The sequence below is a fragment of the Schistocerca americana genome, chromosome X, assembly GCF_021461395.2.
Source record: "Schistocerca americana isolate TAMUIC-IGC-003095 chromosome X, iqSchAmer2.1, whole genome shotgun sequence".
NCBI classification, from domain to species: domain Eukaryota; kingdom Metazoa; phylum Arthropoda; class Insecta; order Orthoptera; family Acrididae; genus Schistocerca; species Schistocerca americana.
This window is the reverse complement of record NC_060130.1, coordinates 893,142,702-893,161,401: the sequence shown is the minus strand read 5'-3', so window position 1 is coordinate 893,161,401 and position 18,700 is coordinate 893,142,702. Positions and strand designations below refer to the sequence as shown.

The 18,700-nt window shown below is 40.8% G+C and overlaps 1 protein-coding gene across 11 annotated transcripts in view; it reads left to right on the top strand.

The window, feature by feature from the left end:
• The window catches only part of LOC124555062 (battenin), a 244,701-nt gene that overhangs the window by 214,826 nt on the left and 11,175 nt on the right, over positions 1-18,700 (top strand). For all 11 annotated transcript variants that reach the window (XM_047128839.1, XM_047128842.1, XM_047128846.1 and 8 more), the window contains 2 exons: positions 4,347-4,617; positions 6,182-6,331. In XM_047128839.1, coding sequence (XP_046984795.1) covers positions 4,347-4,617; positions 6,182-6,331 — 421 coding nt within the window. The remainder of the gene's footprint in view (positions 1-4,346; positions 4,618-6,181; positions 6,332-18,700) is intronic.

The following is an 18,700-nucleotide window of genomic DNA, read 5'->3' as shown; positions in this document are numbered from 1 at the left end:
ACTAACAGTGATCTCAATTTTTATATAAGTATTTCTGCACTTTATATATGTTCTATAAAATCCTTAGCCCAGTAACTCTTAAATTTTGAACTCCAGAATTTCCCAAATGGAACCAATGGTAGCTGGAAGCATCTGGACATCTGTGTTCTAAATCTGTACCTTTTAAAACGGTCAATGTCTTAAGACTTGGTACAGCTTCATTATTACATATAAAGAATGTAATGCTGTCATATTAGCTTTGTAGCTTAATAGCAAAGATTAGTTAATGTAACTCTTTCTACAAGATTTAGGTATGAAAATTGGTTTTTCCCTAAAAATTCAAGAAGTAGATGTATCTTCATGGTAACATCTACCAAATGTTTGTACGATAAATTGAACTTAATTCCAGAATTAGAACGCTGTAACTTAAATATTACATACATATAATGTTGTGAAAAAAGTGGAATAATTCAAAAAGTAAAATCTACCATGTGTTTATGCAATAAACTGCATCTAGTTCCAAAAGGAGAACTTTCTAGCATTAATATTCCTTGCCTTTTAGAATTGCACACAACATGGATTTCAGAAGTAATTAATTAGTGAGCCATGTTGAGATTCACAATATTTAACCTTTTATTTGTCTTATGTAATCTGACCAAGTTTTGAAACAATATTTAGACAACGACTTTCATATAAGGTGCAGTCTCTTTGTTAGTGGCTCATGGGATACATTAGGCATTCTGTTTGACTGATCTTGGCTGACCAACTGAGGAAGACCAATACTTTACTCACCCCACTAGCACTGGCTTGTTCCCGACATTACTCCCTATTTCATTTGATGGCGAGCTTTCTGGAAGTAAGAGCTTACGTACACACACACACACACACACACACACACACACACACACACACAGAGAGAGAGAGAGAGAGAGAGAGAGAGAGAGAGAGAGAGAGAGAGAAATGTAAATAAATCAGTGCCCACTATCAGACATCACATATATAATTAAGGCAAGGCTAGCCAGTGTCCCCTTCAGTGCAGATGCTGACCATACTTAAACTTGTAAGTTCAGAATGGGAAGCAAGTTGAGAATGGGGGGCATGCCGGGATAGTCCGTGCAGTTGTGAAGACCACTGCATCTGGATGGCTTAGTGGTCAAAGCATCTGTCTAGCAACTAGGAGACCTGGGTTCAAATCCTGGTCCAGCACAAAGTTTCAACTTTCCCCATTGATGTAAATCAATGCCCTTTAGCAGCTAAATGTCATTAATTCGTTTCTGTCTGCATTCATAATGGCTGCAGGAGCAAAATGATGTTTATTCTTTTAGACACCACTTATATGAGATATGTTCAAAAAATTCCACAACATTTGTAATTTCACGCCAGTGGTGTGTTTGAGCAAAATGCGGTTGGCATCACTGCACACGCCTGTGTTTAATGTGTAACTGCCGGAAGTTACGTTGTTGTATGTCTGTTAGTTATTGCTCAGTGCAGTGTTGAGCAGAAATAATGTCGCACAGTTTGCCAATTTTGAGATGGTAGTGTTAGAGGGGCAATGCGTATGCATTACATTTTGTCTGAAACTCAAGAAAACCGTTACAGAGGCACTTCAAATGATGCAGGAAGCCTGTGGTGATGAGTGTTTAAGCCATATCCGGTGTTACAAATGGTTCACATGGTTTAAAAGTGGCTGGATGGAAGTGAAAGATGACCCTCGTTCAGGATGTCTTTCAATGCCTACGGACGATGCTCATGTCAGGATCGTCAACAAAATCGTGCATGCCAATTAAAGACTGTCTGTCTGAGAGATTGCAGAAGAATGTAACATTTCAGTTGGATCATGTCATTAAATCCTGATACAGCAGCTTGGAATGCACCGTATTGCTGCCAAATTCGTCCCATCGCTCATGAGTCAAGACCAGAAAGACTTCAGCCTCGCAATCTGTGAAGAGCTTTAGTATCATGCAAATGAGAATGAGATGTTCCTTAAGAGAATTGTAACAGTTATGATGTTGAGACCAAGGTTCAATCTTCATAATGGATTGAGAAAAGTTCTCCAAGACCAAACAAAGCTTGTCATGTCAGGTCAAATGTCAAAGCCATGCTGATAGTTTTCTTTGATTTTGAAGGATTAGCTTATCATGAATTCATGTCACAGGGACAAACTGTTAATCGATGATACTATCGGGACATGTTTGGGATGCCTGTGAGAAAATACGAGAAGTAAATGGCCTGAAATGTGGTGAGACAGTTCGTGGCTCTTGCATTACAATAACGCACCCGCACATTCATCGCTGTCGGTGCATGACTATTGCACAAAGATCAAAGTCACTGTGCTGCCTCATCCTCCATACTCTCCAAACCAGGCCTATGTGGACTTTGGACTTCTTTTTATTTCCAAAGTGGAAAATCCCATTGAAAGAACAAAGATTTGCAATGATAGATGAGATAAAACAAAATTCTCAGACTGTGCTTCATGCAGTCAAACAAGATGTGTACCAAGACTGCTTCCAGAAGTGGAAATGGCATTGGGAGTGGTGTATCAATGAGTATTTCAAAGAGGACCATGCACAGTAAGTTAAAGGTAAGGGTAGAAAAAATTTGTGGGCAAAGTTCTGGGATTTTTGGAACAGACCTCATATGTTAATATAGAAGTTAGTTCATAAAAATATTATCTTTCTTATTACAAAGGATACCCAGTAAGTAAGTTGCTTGTGCAATATATACTACAAATGCTCTGCGATCACAAGAAAGTGCATTTGTATCTGCTGGGGAAAGGGGGGGGGGATGCAGATCACTAGGACAGAGATGATATTGTTAAAGATGATAGCGTCCACAGCTCGTGGTCGTGCAGTAGCGTTCTCGTTTCCCGTGCCCGGGTTCCCGGGTTCGATTCCCAGTGGGGTCAGGGATTTTCTCTGCCTCGTGATGACTGGGTGTTGTGTGATGTCCTTAGGTTAGTTAGGTTTAAGTAGTTCTAAGTTCTAGGGGACTGATGACCATAGATGCTAAGTCCCATAGGGCTCAGAGCCATTTTTGAACGAAAGATGATAGCAATGTAAACACTTGATTGTAATTTGTGATAATGTTTAAGAAAATTTGTATCACTGATATGTGCAAAGTGTCATCAGTTATATGGTTTATTAATGTATATAATTTTGTCAGCAGTTGACGTTCATCATCTAATTTATGAAGTATATGATGAACAAATCATGACTACCTCAGTGTTATGGAGATGGATGTGACAGACCAGGAAAGAAGGCCAAGGAGATGTGCATTATGAGGAACATAAGGGATGGCAATGTCCTGTTACTTGTGGATTGATCCATGCTGTGGTAGAAAATATGAGAAAGAACAGATGATTCCTCATGAAAATTCTACCTCTGAAATTTTCACAAATTTTGCTATTGCTGCTGCACAAAATTGTGTTGGACTGGCTAAATGTCTGCGTATTATGTTCCCACGGAGTCCCACATTTGCTAGAGAAGACCACAGATAGCACAAAATTATGAGGTCATTAATGTTTTTTATATGGTACCCAGAGAAGGATGATGACTTTTTGACTTGTATTGTGACAGGGGAGGAGAGATGGCTATTGACGTAAGACTCTGGAAACAAAACAATAGTCATTGAGTTGAAGCACACATCTTCACTGCAGGAGACGGAAATATATCTTACTTGTGTACCTACTGACACATTCCACAATGTGGCAAGTTTTCAAGAATGTGATCTATGAAACAGAAAAAGAGGGTGCAGAGGAGACTGCTTACTTGGAAGCTCATATCCCTTGTGTATTAGGAGAAACAGTATGTATTTCTGATTGATTTTTTGGAGTTTGCTGTAACCATCAGTACCAACAACCATTATGACATTCATAATGCTAGCTGCATTGCTCGATTTAAATGAGTGACACTATATGTTCATATTCATGTTCTCATCGACGACAGCATTGTGGCTGCAATATTATGACTTATTACAAACTTTGGTTGCTAAACATTTGTTCTGATTTTCGTCTCTTTTTTTTGTGATGGAAGCTTTTGTGCTGGCAAGAGATTGCAAGTTAAAGATACTGTCAGAAAAGCTATTGTCCCATGTATCATAATTGCAACCCCCCCCCCCCCCCCCCCCTCTCTCTCTCTCTCTCTCTCTCTCTCTCTCTCTCTCTCTCTCTCTCTCACTCACACACACACACACACACACACACACACACACACACACACATGCATGCACGCACACTTATGCATACCCAGGAGCAGTTATGTCGAGACATAGCCGTAGACTTACTTTTCAGTTTATGACAAAATCCTATAATTATTGTTGTGATAATTCTTTTCATCACCACCATCATCATTCTGAGTGTTAATTTCCAGATTTTGGGTGCTGCTAGAACGTCCAACACATTCTGTGAATTCTGTGGATACACCAGGAGTGGAAGAGTTTCAGAGCAATGTGTCAATACAGTCTGGTACTGGAGAAGGAACAGTAGAGGTAGCAACAGTAGCAGAAGCATCTGCAGTGGCTGATATTGCTTATGAAAATGAGTCACTGACAACCAAACTCAAATACATTCCATCTCTTCTGAAGTACATGGTTCCACTGGGAACAGTTTATTTATTTGAATATTTTATTAATCAAGGTCTGGTAAGTTCAGAAACTCATTTCTCTGAATAAAATAGTGGTGAATTAGTCTCAATTTAGATATTTTTAGGTTTTATAGCTGTCATTGCTGTTTTTGGTAATGTGCAAAAAGATATTTTGAATAAAAATATTAAACTGGTACTTAACTACACAAGAATAGCTGCTTCAGTACATTTTGGATTGTACAATTCTCTCCCATAAGAGCCACTTTCTCTGTATTAAACCAGTTGTCTTCCATTATTGAATTACTGAGTTCTTATCCTTTTTATTTCTTCTGTAACTTGTTAAGTAGGCTCACTGGACAAAAAATTAGTCACTCCTAGAAAAATCATAAGCATTATTGAATACCATGTAATTCCACCCCTAAACTTGATAACCACCAGGATTCAGTTAGGAAGTGAGTCCACAAGGTTGTGCAGATTTATCACATCCAGGTTAAGCCATTCACTGAGGATCTGATCATGTAGTACCACCAAATTGTGGGAATGCTGAGGTTGGTATTTTACCCGCTGTTCCCAAAACCCCACAGAATTTTTGCGGGGTTCAAGTTAGATGATTTTGCAGGCCAATGAAGATGTAATAGTATGGGGGAGTGCTCAGAAAACCAGTCACATATTCTTCCAGCCCAGTGATACTTTGCTGTTGTCATTTTTATTTGCCTGTGTGAGCAATGGTGAGGTGACCTACTCCATATGTTCATTGCGGGCAGTTCCTGTTGCATTGTTTTCTCACCAACAGGTCAGGCTGGACCTTCATTCACTGCCTGCAGCAATTCCTGTTGGGTTTGGAAATAATTTTGATTCAGAAGCCATGAAATGCTTCTCCGGTCCCACTGTCAGGATCTTTTTCCGACTAAAATTCTGACGTTGTGTTTTGTGGCCACATGTGTTACACCACTATTTGTAGACACATTGAGCAGTCTGCTATGAAACACCAACAAATCTGACTTTACACACAATATGGCCATGGGCATGGTCAAGCATGATTGCCTCTTTTTGCCACTCTGTCACATCCTTACATTTACTTATCTTTATGTACAATGCCGTCTTGAAACATAAATGTCTCACTGATCACTATTATCTTAGGCTCAGGTAGAGACAATGCACACACATTTGAGCACATGACCCAATCGCTGTGCCTTCTGTAGAGGCTTAATGATTCATCTATTTGTGCACACTGGGATGATTAATTTTTTATCCGATGAGCGTACATACCCTGTCGCTGACGTTTCAAATGTCTGATTCCTCATTTGCCACTTTTAAGATCTCCATCCCTTGCTTCTTTGTTTGAAACTACTGTTAATAGGCAGCTGGGCACATATATTAAAAAGAAAGAAATAGTGTCTGTAGCTTTGAAAATATTCAGTTTTAATTTGTGTGTCTGTATGTGCCATTTTTATGTGTACACTTGTTCCTATCACAAAATTGGTAGTAGACACTCCTCTTCACTCTACTTTTTGATTCTTGTTTTAGTTTCTACTTTTGTTTTGAATTGGGTTTTATTTCTCGGTAATTAAATTAATTCACACCTACAAATTTAGTGAAGAATGATGTATTTCTGTTTACAGTTTGAACTCATCTATTTCCCTGGAATATGGATAAGTCATAGTGAGCAGTACCGTTGGATGCAACTTTGTTATCAAATTGGTGTATTTATATCCCGAACATCAGCATCTTTTATCATCATTCGTCAGATCTGGCTGATGTCCATATTACAGGTAACAGTTATTTATGTATTACTATCTATTTGAACTTAAGCCATAAATTCTTTCATAAGGAATTAGTTGTGAAAAAGTTCTTGGTGAACTTGTCATGTCAGATTTGTATAAAATTCCAAGCTTTTGACGATATCCTCTATTGTATCTGGAAAATATTGTCAAAACCTTGAAATTTTGTACCATTTTACAGATTTTATATCACTTTCTCAAAACTTGTTTTGTGCTATTTGAAGATTATTTCAGATCACATCTTGAACAAATTCACGTTAACCAGATTATAATAAGCATGCAGACAAGTTTCAGGTAATTCATAAAAAAGCGCCACATTCCACTCTGGGTAATACAGTGTTGGAGGAAGAATGATAAATAGAAGATACAGAAATATTTGTGTACGCAGTGCACATAGAACTAGTAAAATATCTTACCAAGAACAATAAGTAAAGTCCATCCCTGGACACTTTAAGCAAAACATAGATCACCCAATGAACACAAAATTACAGTGTACTTACATTCTCATATTCCACTCTTTTTTTAATTTACTTTGAAAATTGTGAAACAAAAATTAATGAAATCCAGAAACCAAAAAGATCCTTTAATTTAATGAAATGGCTTACTCTCAGCAATGATATATTGATTTAGTGTTTTTCTTTCCATGCACAATATTTTGACAACATGACTCAGTATTTTCGTTAGGTGCTATCTGAGACAGCTTGTCAAGTGGAATGGATCCCATATTTATACCTACAGCCTTCCACTTCCATGTTCACTTCCAGGCATTCTGTCTGCAGTCCACTCCTGCCAGAAGCGTCTGTATGTGTGCCCTCTTCTGTCCAGTGTGCTAATCCGAATGCTGGTGTTCTGTCTTCGATCCAGCATACCTGTGTGCATGCTGTCATTCTGTTTTCAATCCAATGTCATTCCAGGTGTTCCCTCTGTGGTCCGCTCCTGCTAGAAGCATCCTTAGGCATTTCCTCTTTATGAGACCTTGAACATTTCCTCTTTAGTTCAGCGCACCAGGCGAAGCGCTGGCATTCCATCTTTGGTCCAGTGCACCTGTCCACGCATTGGCATTTTCTGTTTTCGGCCCATTGCAGTTCTAGGTGTTTCGTCAATGGTCTGCTCCTGCTAAAAGTGTTTATATGCATTCCCTGTCTGATCTGATGTGCTAGTCCGAATGTTGGCATTTCATCTTCAGTCCAGTGTACCTGTTTGCACATTGGCATTACATTTTTGGTCCAGTCCTGTTCTAAGTGTTCCCTTTGTAGTATGCTCCCACTTGAAGCATCCACTGACATTCAGACTTTGGTCCACTGCACCTGGTGCCCTGTGTGTGCTTTGTTCCCCATGTCCACACTCTCAGTTCTTCTTTTTGTGGACTCCTACTACTGCTGCCGCCGCTGTTGTCGTTGTGTTTGCAGCAACTCCAGTGCAGTATTCCAGGCTCTACTGAGCTCGTACCCAGTGTCATGATTCATATGGTTTTCTGTGACCTTTACCTCTATAGACTCTCATAACACTGTACCAGTACCTGGGATTCTGTGCCAGAATCCTTGTTTCATCATAGTTTGTGGAATTATTGAGTTCCAGACAGTGCCCAGCAATGGCTGATTTAGTTGCCTGTCTTAGTTGGGTGTACCTCTGATGTTCTTTGCACCTCATATCCACTGTCCACTGTAATCTTTGACACGCCACACTGACAAAGTATAAGTTCATGGTTTTTGTAGTCCCAGGTCACCTTTCACATTTCCCAGTAGTCCTCTTATTTGTGTAGGTGTACAGAACACCCACTTGATGTTATGCCTCCTGAGATACCTGCTGATGTTTGGCAGAAACAGATCCCACATAGAGCAGGTATGCCACAGCCTTTGTTTCATCTAGTTGTTCTTCAAGATTGCATGGTGGAGTGACTTGTAGAAGTGTCTCCTGAATCTGTTTGGCTGAGTATCCATTTTTGCAGAACACTGTAAGTGCTGTATTTCTGCTGCCAAGCTATCTAGGTCTTACAAGATGTGCGTCCTGTGGACCAATGTCTTCAGAACTCCATTCTTCTGTACAGGATGGTGACAGCTTCTGGCTTGCAGGTATAAAACAGCGTGTGTAGGTTTGCGATACTGTGACATCAGAGGCACTGTGACCAAATCACCCACCTGTTCTCCTTTTGACTAGTGCATCCAGTAATGGCAACTGCCCATCCTTTTCAAGTTCCATAATGAACTTAGTATTAGGGTGCCATGAGTTAAGATGGTCGAGAAACACATTGAGCCTCTCCCTACCATGAGGCCAGATCACAAATGTATTGTCTGCATACCTGAAGAAGCTTGTGAGTTTGTATCTAGCTGTCTCTAATGCCTCCTCTTCAAATCTCTCCATTGACATATTGGCAACCACTGGAGACAGAGGGCGATATATTCTGTCTGCTCATAATACTGGCAGCCACACTGGGCCAAAGATAGAACACGTGTGCTTGGCCTGGCACACCGGACTGAAAAAGAAATGCTTAAGAATGCTTCTAGTGGGGGCAGACTGCAGAGGAAACACCTGCAACCACGCCAGACCGAAAATGGAATGCCAGTACATGGACAGGCACATCAGTCCAAAGATGGAACGCCAGTGCTTGGACTGGTGTACCAGACCCACATAATGACACTTCTAGCAGGAGTGAACTGCAGGCAGAATCCCTGGAGCCAATCATGGAGGGGGAAGGCCATAAATATAATGCTGGACCCATTCCACTCGATGAGCTGTCTCAGGTAGCATCTGACAACATCTGACATGTCAAAATATTGTGTATGAATGATCTTGATATCTGGCAGAATACTCAATATTTAAAAATGTCTATAGATCTCTGGCAAAGACTGAAAAATTCTTATTTATTTTTTGTATTAGACCTATTCCTGCATTAACCATGTCTGAATTTGCATTGATAACCTTTACTCACATGACCAGACATCCTGTTCTTGCTGTCACCACACTTCAGTAAGTCCCAACTTCAGTCTATAAATTTCTCTTTTTAAATTCTCTAATCTACCTACCTGATTAGAGGATCTAACATTTCGTGCTCCGACCCATGCAATGACAGTTTTGTTTTTCCTTATGACAACATCCTCCTTAGTAGCACACTCAGAGGTTCAAATGAGGAATTGTTTTACCTCCAGAATATTTTACCCAAGAGAATGCCATCATCATTAAGCAATATAGCAGAACTGTGTGTACTTGGAAGTGTAATGGCTGTAGTTTCCCCTTGTCTTCAACTGTTCTCAGTATCAATCTAGTGAGACCATGTTAGTTAATTTTACAAGCCCAGATCAATCAGTCATTCAGACTGAAAAGGCTATTGACACTTTTCAGGAACTATATGTGAGTCAGGCCTCTCCAGAGACACCACTACAATGAGTTTGTGCCTATGATATGGCTATCTGTATTGTCAAGGAACACAAGTCATCTCAATATGTCATGACCCATGGCTCATTATTTATGAAATGATAAATTTAATATTTATGATTTTGAGAAAATTCAGTCATCAGAAATACCTTCTAAAAATGATCCCTCAAATGCATATAATACATCATTTTATGTCTATTTTCAATTGCATTTTATTTGATGCGTACAAAACTTTATTATCTTGCACTGTTTGCTACTTAACCAAAAAATTAGGATAATTAGAGTTAACTCAAATTTAACTGCACATGTTCAAAAGTATATGAAAAGGAAATAATTTAAAATATTTGGAAAAGTTCTTCATGAGTGCATGTTGTGGTATGTTACTTGTTTGTTAGTATTACCCAGTGATTTATCTACTGCAGTGATATTGTTTCTTAAGAGTGACAGCTGAATAACTGAATATGGTTGTAAATAAGAATTTAAAGAATGATTGAAAGATATTCCTGCTTAGCAACAATGACAAAAAATGGGTTTCAGATTGCCTTAGCAGTTGGCATGAACATTTCATCTGACAGCATAGAGCATCAATGGACAACAAACTAGACAGGCATGTGAGAGATGGGAAAGAATTGCCAATATTTGACAGCCATGTTAGAAAGCTGCTATGAAAGCAAAGATAGCTTCACTGCAAATTTAAAAATGGTCAAAGCCTCACAGACAAACAAAAATGAAGTGTAGCCAAAATTAGTGTAAGGAGAACCATCCCTGGAGCATTAAACAAATTAGAAAGTAAAATTCTGTCTGCAGACTTGACAGAAAACTGTAAAAAATTTTGATCTTATGTTAAACCAGGAAATGGATCAAAGTGATTTGTCCACACTCTCTGTGACCATAATGGCATCGAAATGGAAGATGTCACAGAGAAGGCTGAAATACTAAACACTTTGTTCAATACTGTTTCACTGAGGAAGACTGCACTGTCATTCCTCCTTTAAATTATTGCATGGACATCAAAATGACAGATATTGAACTAATTGACTGTAGGATAGAAAAGCATCTGAAATCACCTAACAGAGGGTCTCTGTACCTAATAAGATACCAATATGATTCAACGTAGAGTATGTGGAACAATTAGTTTCCATTCTAGCAATAGTGCAACATAGGTTGCTGGAGCTGCAAAGCATTCCTTGTGTTGGAAAGAAGTGCAGGCCTTACCATTTGCAAGAAGTGCCATCAAACAGTTACACAAAACTATAGGCATGCATCTCAGACATCAGTCTGTTGTAGAATTTTGGAATGTGTTCTATGCTCACATATTATGATGTTTCTGGAGGCTGAAAATCTCCTTTGTAGGAATCAACATGGTTCTGAGAACAGTGATCATGTGAAATACAGCTTGCTCTGTTCATCCATGAGACCTTGAAAGCAGTAGTTACTGGCATCCAGGTTGATGTCATGTTCCTTTACTTGCAGAAGGTAATGAACACAGTGTGAATGTATGGAATATCAGGTCAGTTGTGTGACTAGATTGAGGAGTTTCTAGCAAACAGAAGACAGCATTTCATTCTGATTGGAGACAAATCTTAAGGCATAACAGTAACTTCAGGCATACCCCAAGAGAGTGTTTTAGGGCAATTACTTTTCACAAAATATATAAAAGACTTACTGGATAACGTAGGAAATTCCATGAGGCTTTTTGCAGATGATGCTTTTGTACACAGAGAAGTCGCAATGCTAGAAATTGTAGCAAAATGTAAGAAGACCTGGGGAGGATCAGCACTTGGTGCAGGTATATGCAGTTGACCCTTGATGTAATGTAATGCTCATAAATAGGCAGAAAGATCCAGTATTGTATGATTACACAATTGCCGGCCTTCACTGAAGGTAGTTACTGCCATAAAATATCTAATAGTATGCAAATGGAGTGATATAAAGCAGAACAACGACATAAACCTAATCACAGGAAATACAGATGCCAAATTGAGATTAACTAAAATAAACTTCAGGAAATGTAGACCACTCACAAAGGAGGTATGTTACAAAATCCACTGTTCTACCAATCCGTCTGAGATGACAGAGAAAATAGAGAAGTTCCATAGAAGAGCAGCATGTTTCAGTACAGGTTTACTTAGTAAGCACAAAAGCATCACAGAGGTTCTCATCCAAGTTCAGTAGCAGACGCTATGAGAGAGGCGTTTTGAATCAAAGTGTGGTTTACTGTTAAAGTTGTGAGACTGTACATTCCTAGAAGAACCAACCAATATATTGCTTCCTCTTACATATATCTCGTGAAAATACCATGAAGATAGAATTAGAGAGGTTGAAGCTTGCATGGAGGCTGACCAGTAATCATTCTTCCCACAAACCATTTGCAACAGGAATGGGAAACGGGGGGGGGGGGAGTAACAGTGGTCCGTGGTCCACAAAGTACCCTCTCCACGAACCATAAGATGGTTTTCAGAGTATGGATGTAGATGTAGAATAAATACATTGACAGAAAAAAATGGCAGCACCAAGGAGGAGTTGTGTGACATAAATGAAAGTTGTTATGTTTATTTCCACATCTGAAAAATGATGTCTTTCAAAATTTCACGCCAGTTGCATAACAGTGGTGCTATGAAGAAACAAATCAGGTATGCTTTAAATACACAGTCGTGAGTGTTAATTACCTTTCGATTGGATGTTGATGTTGGTCAAGAATACCTTTAAGGTGACAGACACTATTATCAATACCTCACTGAGTTTGAACAAGGTCATGTAATAGGGCTATGAGAAGCTGGATGTTCCTTCTGCAATATTGCAGAAAGACTTGGCAGGAATGTAGCAGCTGTACATGATTGCTGACAATGGTGGGTGTGGACACTACTGAGAGGGAAATACTAAACACCTTTTTCCAAAGCTATTTCAAAGAGGAAGACCGCACTGCAGTTCCTTCTCTAAATCCTAGCACAAACGAAAAAATGGCAGACATCGAAATAAGTGTCCAAGGGATAGAAAAGCAGTTGAAATCACTCAACAGAGGAAAGTCCACTGGACCTGACGGGATACCAATTCGATTCTACACAGAGTACGCGAAAGAACTTGCCCCCCCTTCTAACAGTCGTGTACCACAAGTCTCTAGAGGAACGGAAGGTTCCAAATGATTGGAAAAGAGCACAGATAGTCCCATTCTTCAAGAAGGGTTGTCGAGCAGATGCTCAAAACTATATACCTATATCTCTGACATCGATCTGTTGTAGAATTTTAGAACATGTTTTTTGCTTGCGTATCATGTCATTTCTGGAAACTCAGAAACTACTCTGTAGGAATCAACATGGATTCCAGAAACAGTGATCGTGTGAGACCCAACTCGCTTTATTTGTTCATGAGACCCAGAAAATATTAGATACAGGCTTCCAGGTAGATGCCATTTTCCTTGACTTCTGGAAGGTGTTCGATACAGTTCTGCACTGTCGCCTGATAAACAAAGTAAGAGCCTACAGAATATCAGACCAGCTGTGTGGCTGGATTGAAGAGTTTTTAGCAAACAGAACGCAGCATGTTGTTATCAATGGAGAGACATCTACAGACGTTAAAGTAACCTCTGGCATGCTGCAGGGGAGTGTTATAGGACCATTGCTTTTCACAATATATATAAATGACCTAGTAGATAGTGTCGGAAGTTCCATGCGGCTTTTCGCGGATGATGCTGTAGTATACAGAGAAGTTGCAGCATTAGAAAATTGCAGCAAAATGCAGGAAGATCTGCAGCGGATAGGCATTTGGTGCAGGGAATGGCAACTGACCCTTAACGTAGACAAATGTAATGTATTGCAAATACATAGAAAGAAGGATCCTTTATTGTATGATTATATGATAGCGGAACAAACACTGGTAGCAGTTACTTCTGTAAAATATCTGGGAGTGTGCCTGTGGAATGATTTGAAGTGGAATGATCATATAAAATTAATTGTTGGTAAGGCGAGTGCCAGGTTGAGATTCATTTGGAGAGCACTTAGAAAATGTAGTCCATCAACAAAGGAGATGGCTTACAAAACACTCGTTCGACCTATACTTGAGTATTGCTCATCAGTGTGGGATCCATACCAGGTCGAGTTGACAGAGGAGATAGAGAAGATCCAAAGAAGAGTGGCACGTTTCGTCGCAGGGTTATTTGGTACGCGTGATAGTGTTACGGAGATGTTTAGCAAACTCAAATGGCAGACTCTGCAAGAGAGGCGCTCTGCATTGCGGTGTAGTTTGCTGCCCAGGTTTCGAGAGGGTGAGTTTCTGGATGAGGTATCGAATATATTGCTTCCCCCTACTTATACCTCCTGAGGAGATCACGAATGTAAAATTAGAGAGATTCGAGTGTGCACAGAGGCTTTCCGGGAGTTGTTCGTCCCGCGAACCGTACGCGACTGGAACAAGAAAGGGAGGTAATGGCAGTGGCATGTAAAGTGTCCTCTGCCACACACTGTTGGGTGGCTTGCGGAGTATAAATGTAGGTGTAGATGTAGAGGGAAGACTGTATAGCTCTGATGCACCATACTGCATCTGCAGCAGCAATTTGAGCAGCAGTTGGCACCACACACTGAACTGTTACAAACTGGTTACTTCAAGGGCTGCTCCGAGCTAGACTTCCTGTAGCTCCCTGCATTCCACTGACCCCAAACTACCACCATTTGTGGCTTCAGTGGTGTCAAGTGAGAGCTCATTGGAGGGTGATAGCTGGTTCTGCGTTGGTGCCAGTGATGGCCTTGTGTTGATTAGATGGAGGCCAGTTGACAGCCTGCAACCAACCTGTCTGCTTGCTAGACACACTGGACCTACACCTGGAGTTATGGTTTCTGGTGCAATTTTGTAGGTGCACTCTTGTGGTTATCCCACTTACACTGAATGCAAATTTGTATGTCAGTAGAGTGATGCAATTCATGAACAGTATTCCAGGGGATGTTTTCCAACAGAATAACACTCATCCACATACTGTTGTTCTAACCCAACATGCTGTACAGGGGGTCGACATGTTGCCTTGGGCTGCTCAATCACCAGATCTGTCTCCAATTGAACAAGTATGGGACATCATCATCCACTACCAGCATTAACTACCACTGTATTGACTGACCAAGTGTGAAAGGCATGGAACTCCATCCCACAAACAAACACACAGCACCTGTACAACACAGTGCATGTACATTAGCATACTAGCATTTCACATTTCAGGGGCTTACCTCACGCTTTCATTAACCAGTGATCTTACTATGCTAATCACTCAAATATGTTACCCAGACAAAAGTATTCCCAAAATTTATTACTCTACATTAATTATTTTTTGCTGTTGTCATTTTTTTCTACAGGTGTATGTTTGTACAGAATATTGTTATATCAGCTGATAGCACTGCCTGAGAACTTACTTCAGCAGTAAAAAATTAATGTTATTGCTGTTGTGGTGGTGGTGGTGGTGGTGGTTGTGATCTTCAGTCCAACAACGGGTTTGATGCAGCTCTCTATGCTAGCATACCCTGTGCAATCCTCCACATTTCTACATAACTACTGTTATCTACATAAATTTAAACCTTCATACTACAGCCAAGCCTTGATGTCCCTGCAAATTTTTTACTCACAACACTTTACTCCATTACCAAATTGACGTTTCCTTGATGCGTTAAAATGTGTCAACAAATTTTTTCCTTCAGTCAAGTTGTGCCATAAATTTCTTTTTCCCCCATTCAGTCCAGTACCATGTAATTAGTTATTCAATCTACCCACCTAATCTTGAACATTATCCTGTGGAACCCCTCATCAGTAGCTTCTGTTCTTTTCTTATCTGTTCCTCATCCATGTTTCACTTCTGTACAACGCTACACTAAAGGCAAATACCTTCATGAAATACTTCCTAACTTTTCAATACATATATATATTTGATATTAATAAATTTCTGTTTTTAGGGAATGCTTGTCTGATTATTGGTTCAAATGGCTCTGAGCACTATGGGACTCAACTGCTGAGGTCATTAGTCCCCTAGAACTTAGAACTAGTTAAACCTAACTAACCTAAGGACATCACAAACATCCATGCCCGAGGCAGGATTCGAACCTGCGACCGTAGCGGTCTTGCGGTTCCAGACTGCAGCGCCTTTAACCGCACGGCCACTTCGGCCGGCTGTCTGATTATTGCCAGTCTGCATTTTATATTCTCTCTACTTTGGCCATAGTCACTTATTTTACTGTCCAAATAACAAAAATCCTCTACTACTTTTAGTGTCTCATTTCCTAATCTAATTTTTCCAGCATTATCTGATTTATTTCATTTATTTTGAGTACATTCCATGACTACAAAGGAACTTATATGTGCAAAATAAATAAACTGGAGGGAAATTTATGTGTCCTTGTGACTGGATACAATTTATGATTTGATACTTTGATTGACTGATTGATTTTTTTATTGGTCCAGTTTTATCATATAGCACAAATTGTACAATTGATATTGGACAGGTCAAAGATAAGTTACAATAATACACTCCTGGAAATGGAAAAAAGAACACATTGACACCGGTGTGTCAGACCCACCATACTTGCTCCGGACACTGCGAGAGGGCTGTACAAGCAATGATCACACGCACGGCACAGCGGACACACCAGGAACCGCGGTGTTGGCCGTCGAATGGCGCTAGCTGCGCAGCATTTGTGCACCGCCGCCGTCAGTGTCAGCCAGTTTGCCGTGGCATACGGAGCTCCATCGCAGTCTTTAACACTGGTAGCATGCCGCGACAGCGTGGACGTGAACCGTATGTGCAGTTGACGGACTTTGAGCGAGGGCGTATAGTGGGCATGCGGGAGGCCGGGTGGACGTACCGCCGAATTGCTCAACACGTGGGGCGTGAGGTCTCCACAGTACATCGATGTTGTCGCCAGTGGTCGGCGGAAGGTGCACGTGCTCGTCGACCTGGGACCGGACCGCAGCGACACACGGATGCACGCCAAGACCGTAGGATCCTACGCAGTGCCGTAGGGGACCGCACCGTCACTTCCCAGCAAATTAGGGACACTGTTGCTCCTGGGGTATCGGCGAGGACCATTCGCAACCGTCTCCATGAAGCTGGGCTACGGTCCCGCACACCGTTAGGCCGTCTTCCGCTCACGCCCCAACATCGTGCAGCCCGCCTCCAGTGGTGTCACGACAGGCGTGAATGGAGGGACGAATGGAGACGTGTCGTCTTCAGCGATGAGAGTCGCTTCTGCCTTGGTGCCAATGATGGTTGTATGCGTGTTTGACGCCGTGCAGGTGAGCGCCACAATCAGGACTGCATACGACCGAGGCACACAGGGCCAACACCCGGCATCATGGTGTGGGGAGCGATCTCCTACACTGGCCGTACACCACTGGTGATCGTCGAGGGGACACTGAATAGTGCACGGTACATCCAAACCGTCATCGAACCCATCGTTCTACCATTCCTAGACCGGCGATGGAACTTGCTGTTCCAACAGGACAATGCACGTCCGCATGTATGCCGCGCCACCCAACGTGCTCTAGAAGGTGTAAGTCAACTACCCTGGCCAGCAAGATCTCCGGATCTGTCCCCCATTGAGCATGTTTGGGACTGGATGAAGCGTCGTCTCACGCGGTCTGCACGTCCAGCACGAACGCTGGTCCAACTGAGGCGCCAGGTGGAAATGGCACGGCAAGCCGTTCCACAGGACTACATCCAGCATCTCTACGATCGTCTCCATGGGAGAATAGCAGCCTGCATTGCTGCGAAAGGTGGATATACACTGTACTAGTGCCGACATTGTGCATGCTCTGTTGCCTGTGTCTATGTGCCTGTGGTTCTGTCAGTGTGATCATGTGATGTATCTGACCCCAGGAATGTGTCAATAAAGTTTCCCCTTCCTGGGACAATGAATTCACGGTGTTCTTATTTCAATTTCCAGGAGTGTACATAGTATTAGCAAAATAGTAGGCAAATTAAAATTAGGTACCTATTACGATTAATTTTGTTACTTATTCAGAAATTCTCTGACAGAATAGAAACAGTGCTTTATTAGAAATGCCTTTAGTTTAGCTTTAAATATTGGATGAATAGTATTTTTTATTTCCTCTGATATCTTATTGTGTGGTATTACACCAGTGTTAATTATGCTCCCCTGATAGGTGGTTGTTCTGTGATATTTTTGATGTATATTTGATTCCCTTCTGGTACTATAGTTGTGTACATATTTGTTCTGTAGCAGTTTGCCTGTTTTCAGGAGGTAGTCCCTAGTGAACAAGATAGTTTCATAAATGAATAAACTTGGAACATTTAGAACACCAACCTCAGTAAAATGGGATTTACGGGACTCCATCTTTTTAAGGCCACAAATTATTCTTAAAGCTCTTTGTTGCATTCTAAAAACCTTTACACTGTGAGTTGAGTATCCCCAGAAAATGATCCCATATCGGATTAGTGAGTGGAACTGTGCATAGTATGCCTGCAGTACTGCTGTTTTGATTGTTGTAGCCTTTAAAATTCTTAGGCCATAGCACACAGATGATAGTTTTCTAAACAAGTTATTTATATGTGTGTCCCACTTTAAGTCTTGCTGAACCCAAAGACCCAAGAATTTTGTGACACTTACATTTTCTAGGGGATCATTTTTTAATTGGGCTTGAATAGACATTTGATTAGTTGGAGGAATGAAATGAAAATCAGCACACACAGTTTTTTCAGTATTTATAATGAGTTTGTTTTCCTTCTGCACCCAGGGGTGTCAGCTGTACGTTGGACATTTCTCGTCCCACATATACTCCTCACATAGAACTGTAACAGGTTTGTCTTTTCACAGTTCTGATGAGTAATTTTACTCATCTACAAGAAATATAAATAACATGCAAGAGAGTGGAATGACGTTGCATTACTAGTGAGCTTTATTAAACAGATGGTGTTCAGAAATGTCCAGTAGAACTCTGTTTTTAAGTGAGCTAGGGTGGGAGTAGTAAATCAATGATCTACTATCCATGTGGTTGAGT